This window comes from Falco cherrug, chromosome 9 (assembly GCF_023634085.1).
Source record: "Falco cherrug isolate bFalChe1 chromosome 9, bFalChe1.pri, whole genome shotgun sequence".
Taxonomy (NCBI): domain Eukaryota; kingdom Metazoa; phylum Chordata; class Aves; order Falconiformes; family Falconidae; genus Falco; species Falco cherrug.
The window spans coordinates 19,890,656-19,907,797 of NC_073705.1; the positions used below are offsets into that span (position 1 = coordinate 19,890,656).

Sequence of the window (17,142 nt, forward strand, 5' to 3'; positions counted from 1 at the left end):
GCAATATTAATTTCATTTTTATGAACTGTTCAGTACCAAAGAAAGTAAGGGTGTATACATCAGTATAAAAGTATAATTCTTTTGCAAGTAGCTCAGTGTGATTTTCTTTTACTGCACTTAATATTGTAGATGATGGACTTGTGATTTCCCAGTTTTCAATTTCATATGATCCCTGTCTTGCTGTATACTTCACAACACAGTAGAAACTGGCGTGGGTTGGTATCATGGGCCTAATCAGATTTTGAATAATTGCCTTATGTGTGTAAGATATTTAACTATAAATATTGTTCCTTCAATTTGTGATTATCTGCCTTTCCACAGCTGGGTAGGAAGACCCAAGTGACTGCCTTTAAGCTGTTGCTTAAACAGATAGACATTTGCTTTAATTACCTGCCTCTCAAACTTCTCAGCCTCTGAGAAAATGAGGAATTTTAATGTTATTCCAATCAGAAGAGCACAGGATAGACTTCTTGATGTAAAAGGCTGTTCTTTGGTGGTGCTGGTTTTTGAGGATGAATTCTGAAACAATTAAGACAAGAGTTCCTCTGAGGTAGTGCTTCTCACTTACTCCATGGGATATACTCTGTTGGATGTATCATGGGGACTGGTGAGCAGGTGACTGGGAAAGTAAAGCAAAAAATGTGGCCAGTGGGAGATGCTCAGGGATTAGAGCAGCACTGGGAAGCATCTGTTTAGGCAGTGCAGAGAGCAAGAGGAGAAGCAATGCTGATGTGGCTGGTGGCCATGAGCTTTCTCTTCTCTTTCTCTTCTTTTATTTTATCTTCAAGTTGGAGATACTTGACAGCCGTTAGATTCAAACGTTGCAGAAAAGACTGTCTTCTAATTCTAACTCCAGCACATGGTGGCTGCAGTAGAAAACACTGAAGCCTGGACAGGTGCTCAGGCTGCTAGCTGGCCCACTTGGATTTAATGTGAAATGCTTTTTTCACCTCGCCTATAATGATCTCTCAGAGGCATGAAATACCCTACCTCAGTATTTCATGTTGTGAATTCCAAGTCAGTTTCTTGGCTTGGCTCAGTTATTCAGTAGCAGTAGCTTTTTGGTAGGGAACACATTCTACATGTACCTTTTTACTGTATTTCATGAGATGAAAAGTACCATTTCATGTCTGTAGAGGGTTTGGGGTTTTTGTTGGTTGGGGTTTTTTTTTGTTTTGAGTGGTGCTATGATCGGGGGGAACAGGTGCCAGGGAAGGTTATGGAGCAGCTCATCCTGAGGGCCGTCATGCAGCACATGCAGGACAACTGGGGCATCGGACCCTGCCAGCCTGGGCTTGTGAAAGGCAGGTCCTGCTTGACAAACCTGATTTCCTTCTTCAACAAGGTGACCTGCTTAGTGGATGAGGGAAAGGCTATGGATGTTGTCAACCTGGACCTTAGTAAAGCCTTTGACACAGTTTCCCACAGGATTTTCCTGGAGAAACTGGCTGCTCGTGGCTTGGACAGGTGTATGCTTTGCTGGGTAAAAAATTGGCTGGATGGCAGGGCCTGAAGAGTGGTGGTGAATGGAGTTACCTCCCGTTGGTGGCTGGTCACAAGTGGTGTTCCCCAGGGCTCAGTTCTGCTTAATATCTTTATTGATTATCTGGACGAGGGGCTCCAGTGCACCCTCAGTCTGCAGACAACTCCGCAAGTTGGGTCAGTGCTGACCTGCCGGGGGGCAGGGGGCTCTGCAGGGGGGTCTGGGCAGGCCGGGCCGATGTGCCGGGGCCACCTGCATGAGGTTCAACCAGGCTCAGTGCCGGGCCCTGCCCGTGGGTCACACCAGCCCCAGGCAGCGCTGCGGGCTGGGGCAGGGGGCTGGGAGCTGCCTGGGGGGAAAGGGCCTGGGGGGGCTGGCTGACGCCGGCTGGGCAGGAGCCAGCAGGGTGCCCAGGGGGCCAACAGCACCCTGGCTTGTATCTGAAAAAGTGTGGCCAGCAGGACCAGGACAGTGACTGTCCCCCTGTACTCGGCACTGGTGGGGCCGCCCCTCGAACCCTGGGCTCAGTTCTGGGCCCCGCACAACAAGAGGGAGATGGAGGGGCTGCAGCGTGTCCAGAGCCGGGCAGCGGGGCTGGGGAAGGGGCTGGAGCACAAGGCTGGTGAGGAGCGGCTGAGGGAACTGGGGGCATTTAACCTGGAGAAAAGGAGGCTCAGGGGGACCTTATTGCTCTCTTCAGCTCCCTGAAAGGAGGTTGTAGGGAGGTGGGAATCGGCGGCTTCTCCCAAGTAACAAGCAGCAGGGCAAGAGGAAATGGCCCCAGGTCATAAACCTCCACTGGGGGAGATTTAGATTGGATATTAGGAAAAAAATCTTCACCAGAAGGGTTGTGAAGCACTTGAATAGGCTGCCCAGGGAAGTGGTTGAGTCCCCATCCCTGGAGGTATTTAAAAGGTGTGTAGATGTGGCACTTAGGGACATGGATTAGATAGAGGTGGACTTGGGCGTGGTAGGTTAATGGTTGGACCTGATGATCTTAAAAGTATTTTCCAACCTAAATCACTCTGTAATGAGTGAGGCTAGTGCACTGGTTTTTGTTTAAACCACCTGTATATTGGCAATGATTGTTCAGTGAGTTTGCTCATTGAAAAAACTGTTGAAGCTTGGCATCAACCAAGTAAATGTGGGAACTGGATAAAATCCAATTGCATTCTTTGCTCAGTCTTCTGTGTTTGTTATAATAAGCCTTGAAGCAGCGCTGAAGTCTTGCTCTTGTCTTGCTCTTGTAAGGCAATGTTCAGTGTAGTGAAATTAAATCACATTTCTATCCTGAAGCTGAATTAATACAGGTTAAAATTATATAATGAACGTTAAAAAAGTGTTCATCTAAGCTTTGGAAGATCACGAGAGAATTGCATTAATTTGTAATGGGGAATGGAGAAGCAGGATTGTATGGTGATACTACTGTACTTTCTAGAAGTAAGGCTCAGGGAAGAGAGGTGTAAGCTTTGTGAATATGCTTCCTGGAGTGAAGTGTTACAAGTGATCTGATTATCAAAGTGAATTTGCTGATCATCAGTGCCTGTCCTTGAGAGTGCCCAGAGACTCAGCAGGCCCTGTGAGATGCAGCAAGAACTGAATTTCAGTTTGGTGATGAGGTTGATGACAAAAAGTAATTACTTTATCTACATGTAAACATCTGATTTTAGCAGGCCGATTATTTGTTCTGCTTTAAAGCTTGGTTTCTGTGGCTTTTGGGGATGGTTTTGGGATTTTTTTGTTTGTTGTTGATTGTTTTTTTTTTTTTTTAATTCAGGATCCTAAAATGTATTTAAGAGTAAAGTTACATTTGTCAAAGAGTAAAATTTTCATAAAATCCCTTCCACCTGTTTTGTTGCTTTTCCTTTTTCTACAGAATGGGTACAGATGGCACCAGCTTTATTTTCTAAATTCATCCCAAATATCCTACCCCCTGCTGTGGAATCTGAGCTTCAGGAGTATGCTGCTCAAGACCAGAAACTTCAAAGAGAGCTTATGCAGAATGGATTTACTAGGTAATAATTATTAGTCTGAAGTAGTAATTCAGCTGGACAGTGCTGAAATGGTAAAACCGGATACACCTAAAAATCCTGAAGAAATAATTTAAGAATTAATAAATAACCTTCCCATCTGGAGTATCATCACATATCTGAAGTATGGCAAACATTCCAGATGTTTTGAGCACTACCAACCCTGCAGATGGTACCAAAAAGTAAACTATTTGAAGTCTTGACATATTTTCATGAAACAGATTACTTTCAGTTCATGCATCGCTGTGTTTTGATTGTCTTCTAATGCATGATCGTGCTTTTGTTCAGCCTTTACTTTGGCCGTTTATTTTCTGTAAGCTCACTTTTTTCTCATGATGCCTCTGAAAATGTCAGTTGATGACTTCTTACTCCACTTTCAGAGCTATTTATACAGACGAGTGTTTATTTTAAATAGGTATTTATCATCCAAGTAATGAAGGGGGGTGGGGAAGAACAAACAGTAAAAGAGACAGTGGAAAATGTTCATATCCTGTATTGTTCACCCTGGGCAGTGGCTGTTGCTCTGTGCTCTGCTATTTAATCACCAGACAGAAACACAGTGCTTTCACCACAGTAGTCTATCACTTTTGCAGTAGTTTGACAATCTAAGATCAGACTGGGGAGGCTGTTGCGCTCTGTTCCCAAGCTTCTGCATGAAGAGAGAGCATAATCTTTCCTGTTACTTGTGCAACACTGAGAACCTGGTCCTGTAGTTTGAACACCTACTAGATGGGGGTATGTTTACTATTAGATATAATCCTGTATTTTCTTTGAAAGTAATCTCTCTCTTCAGAGCTTGGTCAATTATTGAGCTTCAAAACTCTACTACTGATGGAAATGGTTTTGTAACTCTCTCCTTGTAAAGCTTTCCAATGAGGAAAATAATTTTTTGATAGATATGTGTGAGTTAAGACACTAAGAACAAAGCCATAAGCACTTTGGCTGAGAAAAGCAGTGCTTTTGGCCCAAGAAATAAAAGTTTGAGACTTTGAAAATGAGTAGGCATATAATGCTGACAAAAGAACGTAATGCACAGAACAAAACAAAAAAAGGAACTTCTAGTTTAGTCTTAACTTTCAGTCTTACTAGTTTTGTAGGTGACTTACAGTAGTTCTGCTTACAACTGCATTTCAACAGTCCATGGAGAATTAAAATGAAGTTTCGAGTAGTAACAGTCCATATCCACAAAAACAATGTTTCAAAAACATTTTTCCACGAAGTACCTGAGAATAAGACAGGCTTGTCAGCTTGGCTGTGAAGTTCTTTGGCTGGTACTGTGAGGAGGATACTGTATAAAAGGCTAAAGAGTAGTAGGAAGGATACTGACCATTGCAAAGGCTAGATGCTTCTGTGGTGCTGTTAGTTGTTAGAGACTTGGTGGGATCCTCAGAATATATTTTAGCAACTCCTGTTTCATCCAGAAAAGTAATTCTCTACCACTGGAACTAATGCAAATCCATAGGAAACTATTTGTGTCCTGTATTGTAGATGGGGACAAAGAAGAAATTAGGGCTTGAGGATAGTCATAAAAGAAAGAACTAAGTCAAGGTTTCTGTGTTGCATACTCTTTGCAGAATCTAAGAGTTCCTTTTCCTTTTGGCTTTCTGCAGTATGGGATCCTCTGGATATTAGACGTGTGAAGAGTTTTGATGTGCCTTGTAGGCTTAGAACTGGCCCACTATTGTGCAACTGCTGTTTCAATAATCAGCTGAAAGCAAGCTGTGTAGAATGCTTTTAGTCTCTGAATAGGTTTTGCACAGTATATTTTATATGGTTGTACTACCAGGGAGTCACTGTAGTCTGGTAAACATGGAGGCTATATAAAGTGTTGGAGTCTGTCATCATTAAAATGACATAGGTAAAAGAAGACTGAAGTACAGGTAATGTGTTTGCAACATGACATTTTGCAGTGGTATTTGAAATGCATTTTGCCTTGTAATGTGTCTCACGATGTAATAAGGTTCTTCCTGTGTTATGAACATAGATAATATTTATTTATAACTTTACAGAATGTTTCTGAGTTTATATTCCTACACACACACATATAAATTTTATATATATATATATTTATATATATATATGTCATGGTTTAACCCCAGCTAGAAACTAAGTACCACACAGCTGCTCACTCTCTCCCACCCCCAGAGGGATGAGGGGTAGAATTGGAAAAGAATGTAAAACTCAAAGGTTGTGATAAGAACAGTTTAATAATTAAAGTAGGAGGGGAATTAAACCAATAACAATAACTATAACGAAAAGGAGAGAGCAGGGGAGAGGAATAAAATCCAAAGGGAAGGGAGAAAAAAACCCCAAGTGATGCACAATGCAATTGCTCATCACCTGCTGATGCCCAACCATTCACATGACACAATTTGATTAATTGGCTGTTTTCACCCAAAACGAAATCCCCTTGAGGCACACATCAAACTTTCCCCATCCTCCCACATTACTCACCAAGTGCACCAGTCCCATGGATCAGTTTACCCTTGCCCGGGGCACTGCCCCAAACTGTTTTCCCAAACATCTTTCTAAGGCACACTACAGGAACTTTATCCCCTTCTACAGTAGGTAAAAGCTTTGATTGGGCAGGACCAGCTCACTTGGCAGTTCCTCTGGCATTGACTAACCAGGCGGCTTTTGCTAAATGTGTATCCCAAGGCTTGATGGTCCCACCACCCGCTGCTTTCAATGTAGTTTTTAACAGTCTTTTTAACAGTTTTTAACATGGTTTGATTTTCCCAGAGGCTGGTGTGTGGTAGGGGATGTGATATACCCACTCAGTGCCATGCACTTTGGCCCAAGTGTCTATGAGGTTGCTTCAGAAATGAGTTCCCTTGTCTGACTCATTTCTTTCTGGGGTGCTGTGTCACCGTAAGACTGATTTCTCAAGATCTGGGATAGTGTTCCAGGCAGTGGCACAGGCTGTGTTTCCAGCCATCTAGTGGTTGCTTCCACCATTGTTAGCACGTCTCAGCTATTAGGAGCAAGCTCCCTTCAGCCTGAGAGGGAGGATCTAGGAGGTACGCACCATGGGGTACCCTGTGGTTTTACCTGTGGGACCACAGAGGGCACATGGTGGGGAGAGAAGATATAAGTAGATTCCATGATTGGCTCTCCAAAAAGGAAAAGCTAAAGGTGCGGTTTATCAATAATCTCTGCCAGAGAACACCTGAATAACAGGGGTGACAGCAATACTGAGTATGCAAACTAGATTAGTTTCACAGCCAGTAAATATTATCATATCATAAACCAGTACTGTGAAGGACAGTGCAATGATAGCTTTAACCCAGACCCCATGGGCCATCAAGAGCACTACAAGGAACACATACTGCAAGTAAGGTACATAATGCAACCCTGAGATCATGAGCAGCAGCTGAGAGAAAAAAGAAAATAATGAGGCCAGTGAGTATTTAACCAATACAAAGAATACTTATAATAATTTTATTTTAACACACTCTAGTCAGATCCGTTGTTATCTTAACCCTTTGTGCCCCATGTTGGGTGCCAAAAAGAACTGTCATGTTTTGACACCAGCCAGACTCCCCCCTACCCCCAGAAGGATGGGGAGGAAAATCGGAAAAGAATGTAGCACTCAAGGGTTGAGATAAGAACAACTTAATAATTAAAATAAGAGGGGAAAAAAACAAACCAATAATAATAATTGTAATGAAAAGGAGGGAGAAGGGAAGGGAGAAAAAAACCCCAAGTGATGCACAGTACAGTTGCTCACCACCTGCTGACAAGTGCCTAGGCAGTTCCCCAGCAGCAATCCACCAGCCCCAGCCAGTTCCCCCCAGTTTATATACTCAGCGTGATGTCCCATGGTATGGAATATCCCTTTGGCTAGTTTGGGTCAGCTGTCATGGCTCTGTCTCCTCCCATTTTCCTGTGCCCCTCTAGGTTTCTGGCAGGGCCTGAAAAGCTGAAAAATCCTTGACTTAGTATGAACATTACCCAGCAGCGACTAAAAACATTAGTGTGTTATCAACATTGTTCTCACACCAAATACAAAGCAGGGCACTGTACCAGCTACTGAGAAGAAAATTAACTCTATCCCAGCTGAAGCCAGGACGATGTATAAAAGGTTTTTTTCTCTTTTGCTAAGTACTGTGCCCAGTCTGTTCTCTACTGGCTTAGTATGAAATGTCATCTGTTCTCCTCTAATTGAGTTAAAAAATGATGATGTCTTTGCTGTTGCATTTCCTACAACAATGAGCATGAGGAACATGGCACAGCGAAGCATCTTCAGCAGCATTAATGGCATGTCGGGTTCTAGCCGAAACAGCTTATTAATGCTATTAAATACTGTCGTTGCAGAAGGTGGAAAGACAAGCTAGTTCCTTGGTGGTATTTCTCTTGTGAAAGACCTTAATTAAGGCATATACAGTGAGTGCACCACTTTGAGAGTGGTTTCAGGGAAGAACACTTTGTATTATTAGAAAAACCTCCCAATTTCTGCCAATTACCAGCAGATAACTGTGAAATTATAACCACTGTGATGAAAATACATTGGAATCTCTTTCTTATATAACAGTATCAGTAGCATATCTGTCATCACAAGAAACTTGAGAAGCACTAAGATTTTCCAGCTTTAAGAGTTTGTGTGTACAAGGATAAAAGAAAAATATTTTTATAAATAGATGGGAATTTGACATTTGGGTTTTTAGGAGCAATGATGTTAACCAGCGTTTATACAACTTTAGCTACTTAAATCTTCTACTTGAAGAGGGAATGCTGGCTGTCAGCTCAGACTTGTGTAGAGTCTGATTGTTGGATTTTTCAGGAGCATCTTACCTCTTTAGACCGATAGACGCAGAGTTTTTCATAGTTCTATAAGGTTTGGTTGAGGAGTTTGCATTGAAGACAATTTTATGCGTAATTTGAGATTACACTGCATATGAGCAATTTTCCTCATCTTCATTTTGTAGAAGTCTATCGTATAAAATCAAACCTACTAATTTTAACAAAAGCGTGAGCTAATTGAATCTGTAAAAAAATAGCTTATACTTCTGTTTCAGTAAATTGATGATTCCGCAGTCACGTTATTGCTACTATGGTTGCATTTTGTTTCTAAAGTCCATAAAAGTCAATGATTGTGCTGAGGTATTTCACTATTTTTTCCCCTTTTTTAAAATCACAGAATGATTTGGGTTGGAAGGGACCTTTAAAGGTCATCTAGCCTGCAATGAGCAGAGACATCTTCAGCTAGTTCAGGTTATCATGAAAATACCTTTCTTCCCCTTCTTTCCTAGAGGTGACCAGTCACGCAAGAGAGCTGGAGAAGAGTTAACTTACAGTAAGTATGCATCTAACCCTGCCCTCCAGTGTGCTGCAGTCCCTGATGGCTTGGGCACAGACAAGTAGTGGTGGACTTTGGGTTCTCGGGGGGTGGTGGAGTGTCAGAGGCTGCATGTCCACATGTAGCTAGCTTGTCTGCCAATGTAAACTTTACCATTCTAATTAAAATTCAAAATTATTGGATTTAGAGCCTGGCTGACTGTGCTGGAGTCCCACAGCCACCTGTAAGGTAGTAACATACCCCAGCAGCTACCGAGGCCAAGGTACTTCCACTTCATTTAAGTGGAAGCTGAGGTTTTGACAACTTAGTTGTCCCAACTCTGTCTGGTCAGGATACACATAACAGGCAATGAAATGATGAGCCAGTCCAGCTTGGATATAAATCACCCACTAGTGATGTGTGTTTCTGTGGGAGTTTGGAGGGCTTGTGCTTTTCAACTTGGAACCCTAAATTACATGTCTGATACAACCTGGGATCCAGCTGCATTGAGATACTATAGGCAGTATTTGGCTATAAATGTTTGAGTCATGAGCAGGGAAGTTCTCTTCCATTTTTAGATGGAAGTTTCTTGCTGCATGTTTAACTGTGAGGTTCTTCACTTTGTTACTCCGTTAATCTCCCCCAGTATAGATTAGGGAACTGGGGGATGAGACGCAGGGAGAAATGAATGATGTTTCCATACTCAGTTGGTTGCTCTACTCCAGACAGCCCTAATTTGGGTGCAGTCAGCCAAAGGTCCTGTCTTCTGTGCTGACTAAATATTTGGCCAGGAGAGACTCTAGTCCCATACATTGTAGGCTAGGACTGAAGTACAAAGTTCTGTTTGTCATTAAAGGGCTTTGGGGACTGGGGAATACCTGGCACTGTGTACTTCAGTTCATTTTACCACATACTTTCCACCAAGTTCCTTCCTGTGCTTTCAGCTGAGTATGTTTGCTTTATTACCTACCATAAAATGTCATCCAGTTTTATGATGAATTCTTATTACAACCTAAAGTGAACGAATGGGTGTTTTATGTGGTAGATCAGCTTCTGTTTGCACTGTTAACATTTTGCAGGCAATGCTGGGTTTTGGGGCTGCTGGGGGAAGGGAGGCAAAACCCTAAGTTTAATATGAGAATTTCTTGAACTTTTTATATAATTTCAGATGGCTCGTCAGCTTGTGCAAGCTCCAGGGGGTACAGATAGTGAATATACTGGATCAGCTTCTATTTCTAGCCAGAACAGACACTGGAGGAGCACAGGTGGTATCTGGAGCCTCCTTTGGCGACTGCTGATACTTGAGCTCTGACATGAACTATGCCTCAAAGAAGAGTTTTGGACTTTCTTCTTTATATAATAAAACGTCAGTTGCTGCTACAATTGGGATACCTTTGAAAGACATGATCCCTTGGTCTAGCCTATCAACAAGTTCGTGTTCTGCGATTTTTGTGAGGAATGCACCTTGAAAAACAATCCTTTCAAAGTGGAAATGGGCAGCCGAAATCAGCAGCTTCCAAAAGTGTTAGAATGGAAGAATCTTTTTTGCACTCTTTTCTTAATATTAAGGACATTCTTAAAACTAGTTAACACGTCAGTGTATTAGTTTTTAAACTTCAAGGTATTTTCTGGAGCTTTTACTTAATAAGAATAAAGTTATTTTGCAGTATTTGTTCGTTAGTTTAAAAATTGTCAGCTTTTAAGAGTTGGTCCCATATAAATGTATCTTCTGTCAGGGAGTTTAAAATTCCAGATTTTTCTTTTATCTTTTTTTTTTTAATTGGTATTTTGAAATCTGTTTTCCTATGTGTTTGTACTCTGTGCCTTCAGCTTGTGCACTTTGCAACTTTATAGACCATATTTTGTTACTGCAAAATGTGTTCTTGAGGAAAAACTTGATGCGAACAAACATGCTGCAAAGCTGCACTTTTCTCTTGCATTAATGGGAGGTGAATTTAAGGAGGAAGGAAGAAAAGTTGAACCTATATCACCATCACTAATAATGACTTGGAAGTTTGTCCCCTTTTATGTTTCATATGTATTAGTGTTTAATGCTGGGACCAACTCTTGTAGAACTCTCTCATTGACTTTTTATTGGCTTCCATAATTGCAATAGATTGAGATGTGAATTCCAGACTGAATGAAATACTAAGATGTGTTTTATGCTGTGCTATGTAGAAACATTGTGGGCAAAATTCTCCAGTCAAGTAGGTCTGCAAAGTGCATCTCTGTCAGCACAAACCAGATTTGCACCTGGTTGATCGGCGAACAATGGTACCTGTCCATGATCACTTTGTGGTTCCTGTACCATTTCTCCTGTTTCAGGGATGTGATGGGGGTATGCTAGTGGATGTAGTCGGAATCAGGGAGTTGAGGAGTGATCTAATACACGCATGTGTACTCGTCACCCTCCTGCTTCCAGTCTTGTGTAAACTCAGCTGGAGATCCAGCTGAGCCCAGTTCCAGGAGATCTGGACCTATGGTCTAAATCCTAGTGATTGTGACATGGTTTTTAATCAATAGTATGAGCAATGTGATTCTTTCATGAGGGGAGAAACATACTTGAAAAAGCAGTTTGAATACAGGTTGTTTTTTGTTATTACTATGGATTTATTTTTTATCACCTTTAGTTACGAAGAGAAATGAGTTGGTAATATAAAAATATTTCTGAAGTGAAACAAAAGTTTGTTCAGGTTTGTCTTGCACAACTCTTATGCCCGTTTAAAAAAACAACACAAAAAACAACACAAAAAACCAACACAACCCCCTTTATGCTTGTATGGGTTCATTACAAAATGCAGGAAAAAAGAAAAAAATAGATGCGGCAGGGACAAAGATTTTTTTTCTTTTTGTTCTGTATGCAGGCTTCATGTAAATGAATTTAATTCTGTCAGTTTCACGTCAGCCACTTTGGCAATGCCATTAGTTCGGAGGGTGGTGGGGAGGAAGAACGAGGACGACGCTGCTGTGATTGACCAAGTCTGATTTACCTATATATTCCTTTGCATATTTGCAAAGCCTATTTAATTTGGAGGAAGGTTTTCTTTTAAAATTAAAAATGAATGCTTTTGTTTTGTTTTCTGTTTAGAGCATTGCCAGCAGTGTGAACTCGTCCCCAATAGTGGAAACCCAAACCACTCTGAGCACAGATTTTTGTTGGTAGTAGGTGTTGGTAGTGTTTGCTTCAACGTTGCTATCAGCTACTTAAGTTGAAGCAGAATGAGATAAAAACAGGGGGTTTGAAAATTTGGCCGAAGTATGCAGTAGAGAAGTTAATGAAGGCTAATAGGGAACAAAAAATGATTTACCAGCTTCCAGGTTTTTATCAGTTTTGGTTTTAAACAAAATTTAAGTCTCTGATAGTGTCCTTAGCTTTAAAAAACACTGCTGAAATGACAATATTCTTGAGTTAAGAATAGATACGTTAACCTAATTTGGTTGGTTTGTTTACAACTTCATTAGCGTTCTAGTTCACATAATACAGTAATCAAGCTCTGTCATCTTTGTCAAGTGATCATAATTCTTTTCTGTTCCTAAAGTGGTTTTACTGGTTCACGTTTGTAAATAACATGTAGTGCTTTTGCTTCATATTTGAGGCAAGGGTTCAACATTCATTTTACATTGTGTTAAGTTTGGGACACAGACTTCTAAACCAGTCATTCCATCAAAAGGTAAAACATTCCTGTCAGCGTGGTTCGCTTCATACTCACTGAGTAGCGCTTGGATGCTTCTCAGTCCTGTGTAGCATTCTCACTTGGCCACCATACTTGAGAAATCTGTTTGTTAAGCACTGTATTATGTTGTAAATTTGGCATTAAAATTCCTGTGTGTTTTGGCATTATTAACACAATGCTGAAATATTGTTTATCTGTTAAAGACGTTACCATTGTGACTGAGCATGAAACAGAATACAGCATACTATACTAAATTATTTTGTTCCTCTGTAAACTTGCATTTTACTTACAGTAAAACTAACTCAGCCAACTTGAGCATTGGTACTGCAAAGCCACAGTCACCAACAGCATGATCCTAACTGCAGTATTTAATTTAACCAAATAACTTGTGGTAAATCCGTTGCACCTGTAGCTTACTCTGTTAAGATTAAGCAGTAAAGTTGGTTATACAATGGGTGTCCTCTTTATGTTGCACTGGTTCTATAGCCGAACTTGCTACATTAAAATATTTTTAGGTTAATTTCACTTCTTGATTTGGGAAGATGAATATTTACATTAGTCCTGCTGACCACTGTAATGGTAGGCCATTGTCAATATATGGTCAAGGTGGTCTTTGATACAAACAATGAAGGTGTGTGGGGGTCTAACTAGATAAATACTCAACTCTTCTGCAGTTGGATCTCCTTGATGACTTTCTGCAGTTGTTGAGGAAGTGTTTGTGGATGAATCTTTTGAAGCAAAAGGTTTTGACTCTTGTCATTTGATAGAAATATGACCAGCCAGATTCATTGCTTTTAATTTTTCCCTGATGTGATTGTTTACTTTCTACATGTTAAAAAAAACCAAACTACAAAGACCATGTTTTGAGCGACTGAAAAACGTGTTTCATGTACACTGTGCCAACCCTAGTGAAAGGACTATTCTGTAGAACTACGGAATAAAAACCAACTGCTTGAATTTGACTCCTGTCTTCAACCCAGCTCCAGCAGAGAGAAAACAAAGATTTTTGATGCCTTGACCTGCACCAGATACCCAGAGGGCACTTAGTGCAGCACGTAGTGGGGACTTTTAGGATCAATTGACCACAACCAAAAGGTACTGCTAGGGAGAAATTGTTACTGCTTGGGTTAGTGTACTTGCCTTTCTGCTCTGCTGGGACAATGTGATAACGTGGGGATAAGTCACTGTGCTGATGCCAGTTGAGTTGAAAATTCCTTTTTTGAGGGTTGTCTTATGTTGACGACTCATTTAAACTTAAATTCAGAGCTGAATACTGTAAATTAGTTTCTTAATGGTAGTATTTGCTTCCATCAGTGGTGTCTGCTTTGCTACTCTGAAGAGTTCCTTCACTGCTCTTGGAGCACCTCTACTAGAAGCCTTTAAATGTACGTTAAAGATCGCTGCATCTCTGTGGAGACGTTTGCATAGTGTAATACCGAGCTGCAAACTGTGCTCCCAACATTGGGCAGGAAAAATGTAGATGGTCAGGCTTTGTGTCCCCTGCTTACTCAGACCTGAGGGTCTGCAGGAACAGACACACATGCTTTGCTAGTAGGAGGTGCAGCCTTCTCTGTGCTGTTCTTTGGCTGAGCGTAAGCAGGGGAGGGGGGAGCCCTGCAGTGCAGTTGCTTTGCTAGGCTGATGCATGTGAGTCACGTCAGTGCTATAGCATGTACTCGTGTCCCACCATGCACGTGCTCAGCACAGAGTCTGATCTTCATCCATGACTATTAAGACTTTTGTGAAAAGAAACGGAGGTCTCGGTCCCATCCAGTCTTTTATTTCTAGGCAAGACAGAGGACAATTTGCAGGTAGAATCTGGTCTTTCCTTCTAGAGCTTTCTTGCAAAATATTCTTTGGCTGGTAGAGGAGAGGGAATCTCTCCTCCAAGGAAAAGGACTATGGGTCATCTGTCTCTGATTTTTGTCTACTGGTCTCCAAGGCAACGTGGTGCAAGACAGTCAATCGTATTGAGTACACTATGCTTACAGCACAGCAAGACTTTAATTATGGATTTAATCTGGGATAAACAATGGTCTTTTTGGTAGGCTCACAAACCTCAGGTATTGGTAATCGTGGAAGGTGTGAACCAGGGATGGGCTTACTCTAGCAGGTGTCATTCTGGTAATTACAGGTCAGAGGAAGTTTATTTTTTCCCAGGGGACATTACTTATTATAGTGTAAATTGGTGTGATACTGCCCCAACAAGGTATTTTTATACCCATAGCGCCTGTTAACAGAAGGTCAGAGAATCTGAATTTTGTCTTTATCAGCCCTGAAATACACTGGCTTTGAATGGGGAGCAGCATCCCGTGCAAGGGGAAGCCTTGCCTTCCGTCAGGAGGTGCAGAAGATCAGTGTTCCTACGTTACTGAAACAAGACAAACAGCTGATTTGGCCTCAGTTGAAAGCTCCTTGACAAAGTGCTTTGTACTTGGCTAGAGGGAGTAGAAAGATTAAACCCATGTATCTTGACCTAACTTGAATGACTGGTTTAAGGGAATTCCAAAATTTCATAGGCAAGGAGTACTTGGAAATTCCTTCCGGCTGTCCCTGGGATGCTCCAGATACAGTTGGTTATTATTGCTCTTTCTGTGCTGCTGCTAACTGATCTAATTAGCACAGGACAGGAAAGTTGACTCCCCTAACGATGACAACAGAATGGATTTAGGTAATAGCACTTGCTGCCTTTTTAGTATTGTTTTTCAGCCAATCCTGGTTTAGTATTAGAGGGCAGCAGGTAACTTGTTTATTAGCACCATTTGCCGTCTACCAGCAAATGGAATGATTTTGTGTAGAGAACAGCTCAGAAATGAGCATCTTGGGATGGTTGGTACCTGTTACCCTGTGGATGAGAGACATTGTCAGGACAAGTCTGAGTGTACTGCTGAAGAGCTGAGGTGGTCCATCCGCTTAGGTTCATGCTGTGACTGTCCTATAGAAGCATATAGCAACTGTGAAGTGAATTGTGCTTTGAGCACACGCCCAAAGACTCTACAGTCAGTTACCATGGGATAGCCGATGCTCTGCAAATTCACATTTTATATTCATAATAACCTGTTCCTGTAGCAGGAATGGCTGTGCAGTGACATACGACTCACATTTGAAATCGGTCAAGGCATGAAATCTTAAAAGTAACCTATTTGTAAGGTGCCTAACGTAAATTCCCTGTATGGTCAATGTGAAGCCAAAGATTTTTCCCACAGGTACCGCACAGCACTAAATGGATATACTTTATGATTTCCATTTTTGGGTCTCTGTTACTAGCCGTGGCTTGCTGGTAGTTGAACCGGTCTCATCAAAGGAGAAGGAAGCAGATCTTGCCAGACAGGACCTGGCCTACCTATGCAAGAGCAGAAGGAAAACAGGCCTGTTTAGTTCTTTTTACTAATGACTTTTGTACTAAGCCTTTACGGAGCAGGCACCTGCTGTTCCCAGCTGCTTGGATAACCCAAGTTGTTCCAGGTATGTAGTTTTGATGGTTTTCTCTGTTGGAATGAATCTTTGGCAGAATGTCACCGGAGGTATAGAACCATTTCCCTTAAAATACAGAGATGCATCATACCTGGTGATTATCTATTTGTAATCTAAGCGATCTCATGATCCTATTTCTTCCCTTAGTTACAGCTTCTGAATGTGTGTTCAAGTGATGATGTGCTTTCCAGTTATGGCTTCAAACTTCTACCTCAGAGAATGTTGTAGTTACTGGGTACAGATATGCAGGAGAGAGAGGCCTGTCGAGTAAAATTAAATTCTTCATGCTTATTTCAGCTTCATGTTTCCTTCCAGGAATGTGTGGTTAATTGAAAAAGTACACACACGATCCTTCACCTCTTTCATAATTTGGCATAATAACATTTTATTCTTTCTTTTCTAATAATTCCCAGCATTGACTTTGCCTTTTCTTAAGCTGTGTATCAAGCTAACACTTATTCAAGCTATCTGTTGTAATCCCCAGATGTAGTTTGTGGGTAATAGTAGTTCCTCCTTGTGGAAGTAAAATGAGGACCATGTTTTCCCAATGCATCATTTTGTCAGTCAATATAAACCTATGCAGTCTGTATCTCTCACCCCATTGCATAGTGAAATGAAGCCCTGTAGCTCTTTGTAGTCAATCCTCTTCTTCCCTGGATGATGGCACGTGAACTTTGCGTTTCATTGTTCACCTCAGTGCTTTTTTTTCAGCTTTTTATGAGCGCAGCAATTAGAATGACCCCAGCGCTGTGGAATTCTGCTGGTGCCCTCTCTGTGTTGTGAGCACTGTCAGTTCCTGCTCTGAAGCTTTCCAGTGGCAATTTATTCATGTGGAAAAGCTGCCCCATTATCTCGTGGTAGCTTTCGTAAAGAGCTTTTGATGAGAGAGCTCACCAAACACCCTGTGGAAATCTGTGTATATAAAGGATCTCAGTTGCCACGTGCTTGTTGAATGTAATTCAGCTACGTCTGTCGTCATAGAAAGCCATGTATCCGTGCTACAAACTACTGAAGCAAGCCCTCATCACTCATATTTTATAGCTCTCTGTTTTAGCATGGTGGTGTCACTGCACAGGCTCAACTGTCCAAACTCTGACATCGCAGGTGACGAGAGTTCAAATGGGAATTTGTGATGTCACACTCTGATCCTGCTGAAGAATTGGGAATTATCAGGATTATTTCCTTGGGTAAAAGGGAACAAGG

General features: G+C 41.5%; 1 protein-coding gene across 4 annotated transcripts in view; it reads left to right on the top strand.

Annotated features, from left to right (window-relative positions):
- The window catches only part of CACUL1 (CDK2 associated cullin domain 1), a 55,889-nt gene extending 42,467 nt beyond the window's left edge, over positions 1 to 13,422 (top strand). For all 4 annotated transcript variants that reach the window (XM_055720265.1, XM_014283811.3, XM_055720266.1 and 1 more), the window contains 3 exons: positions 3,360 to 3,498; positions 8,766 to 8,809; positions 9,960 to 13,422. In XM_055720265.1, coding sequence (XP_055576240.1) covers positions 3,360 to 3,498; positions 8,766 to 8,809; positions 9,960 to 10,000 — 224 coding nt within the window. In that variant the 3' untranslated portion in view covers positions 10,001 to 13,422. The remainder of the gene's footprint in view (positions 1 to 3,359; positions 3,499 to 8,765; positions 8,810 to 9,959) is intronic.
- The last annotated feature ends 3,720 nt before the right edge of the window (positions 13,423 to 17,142 follow it).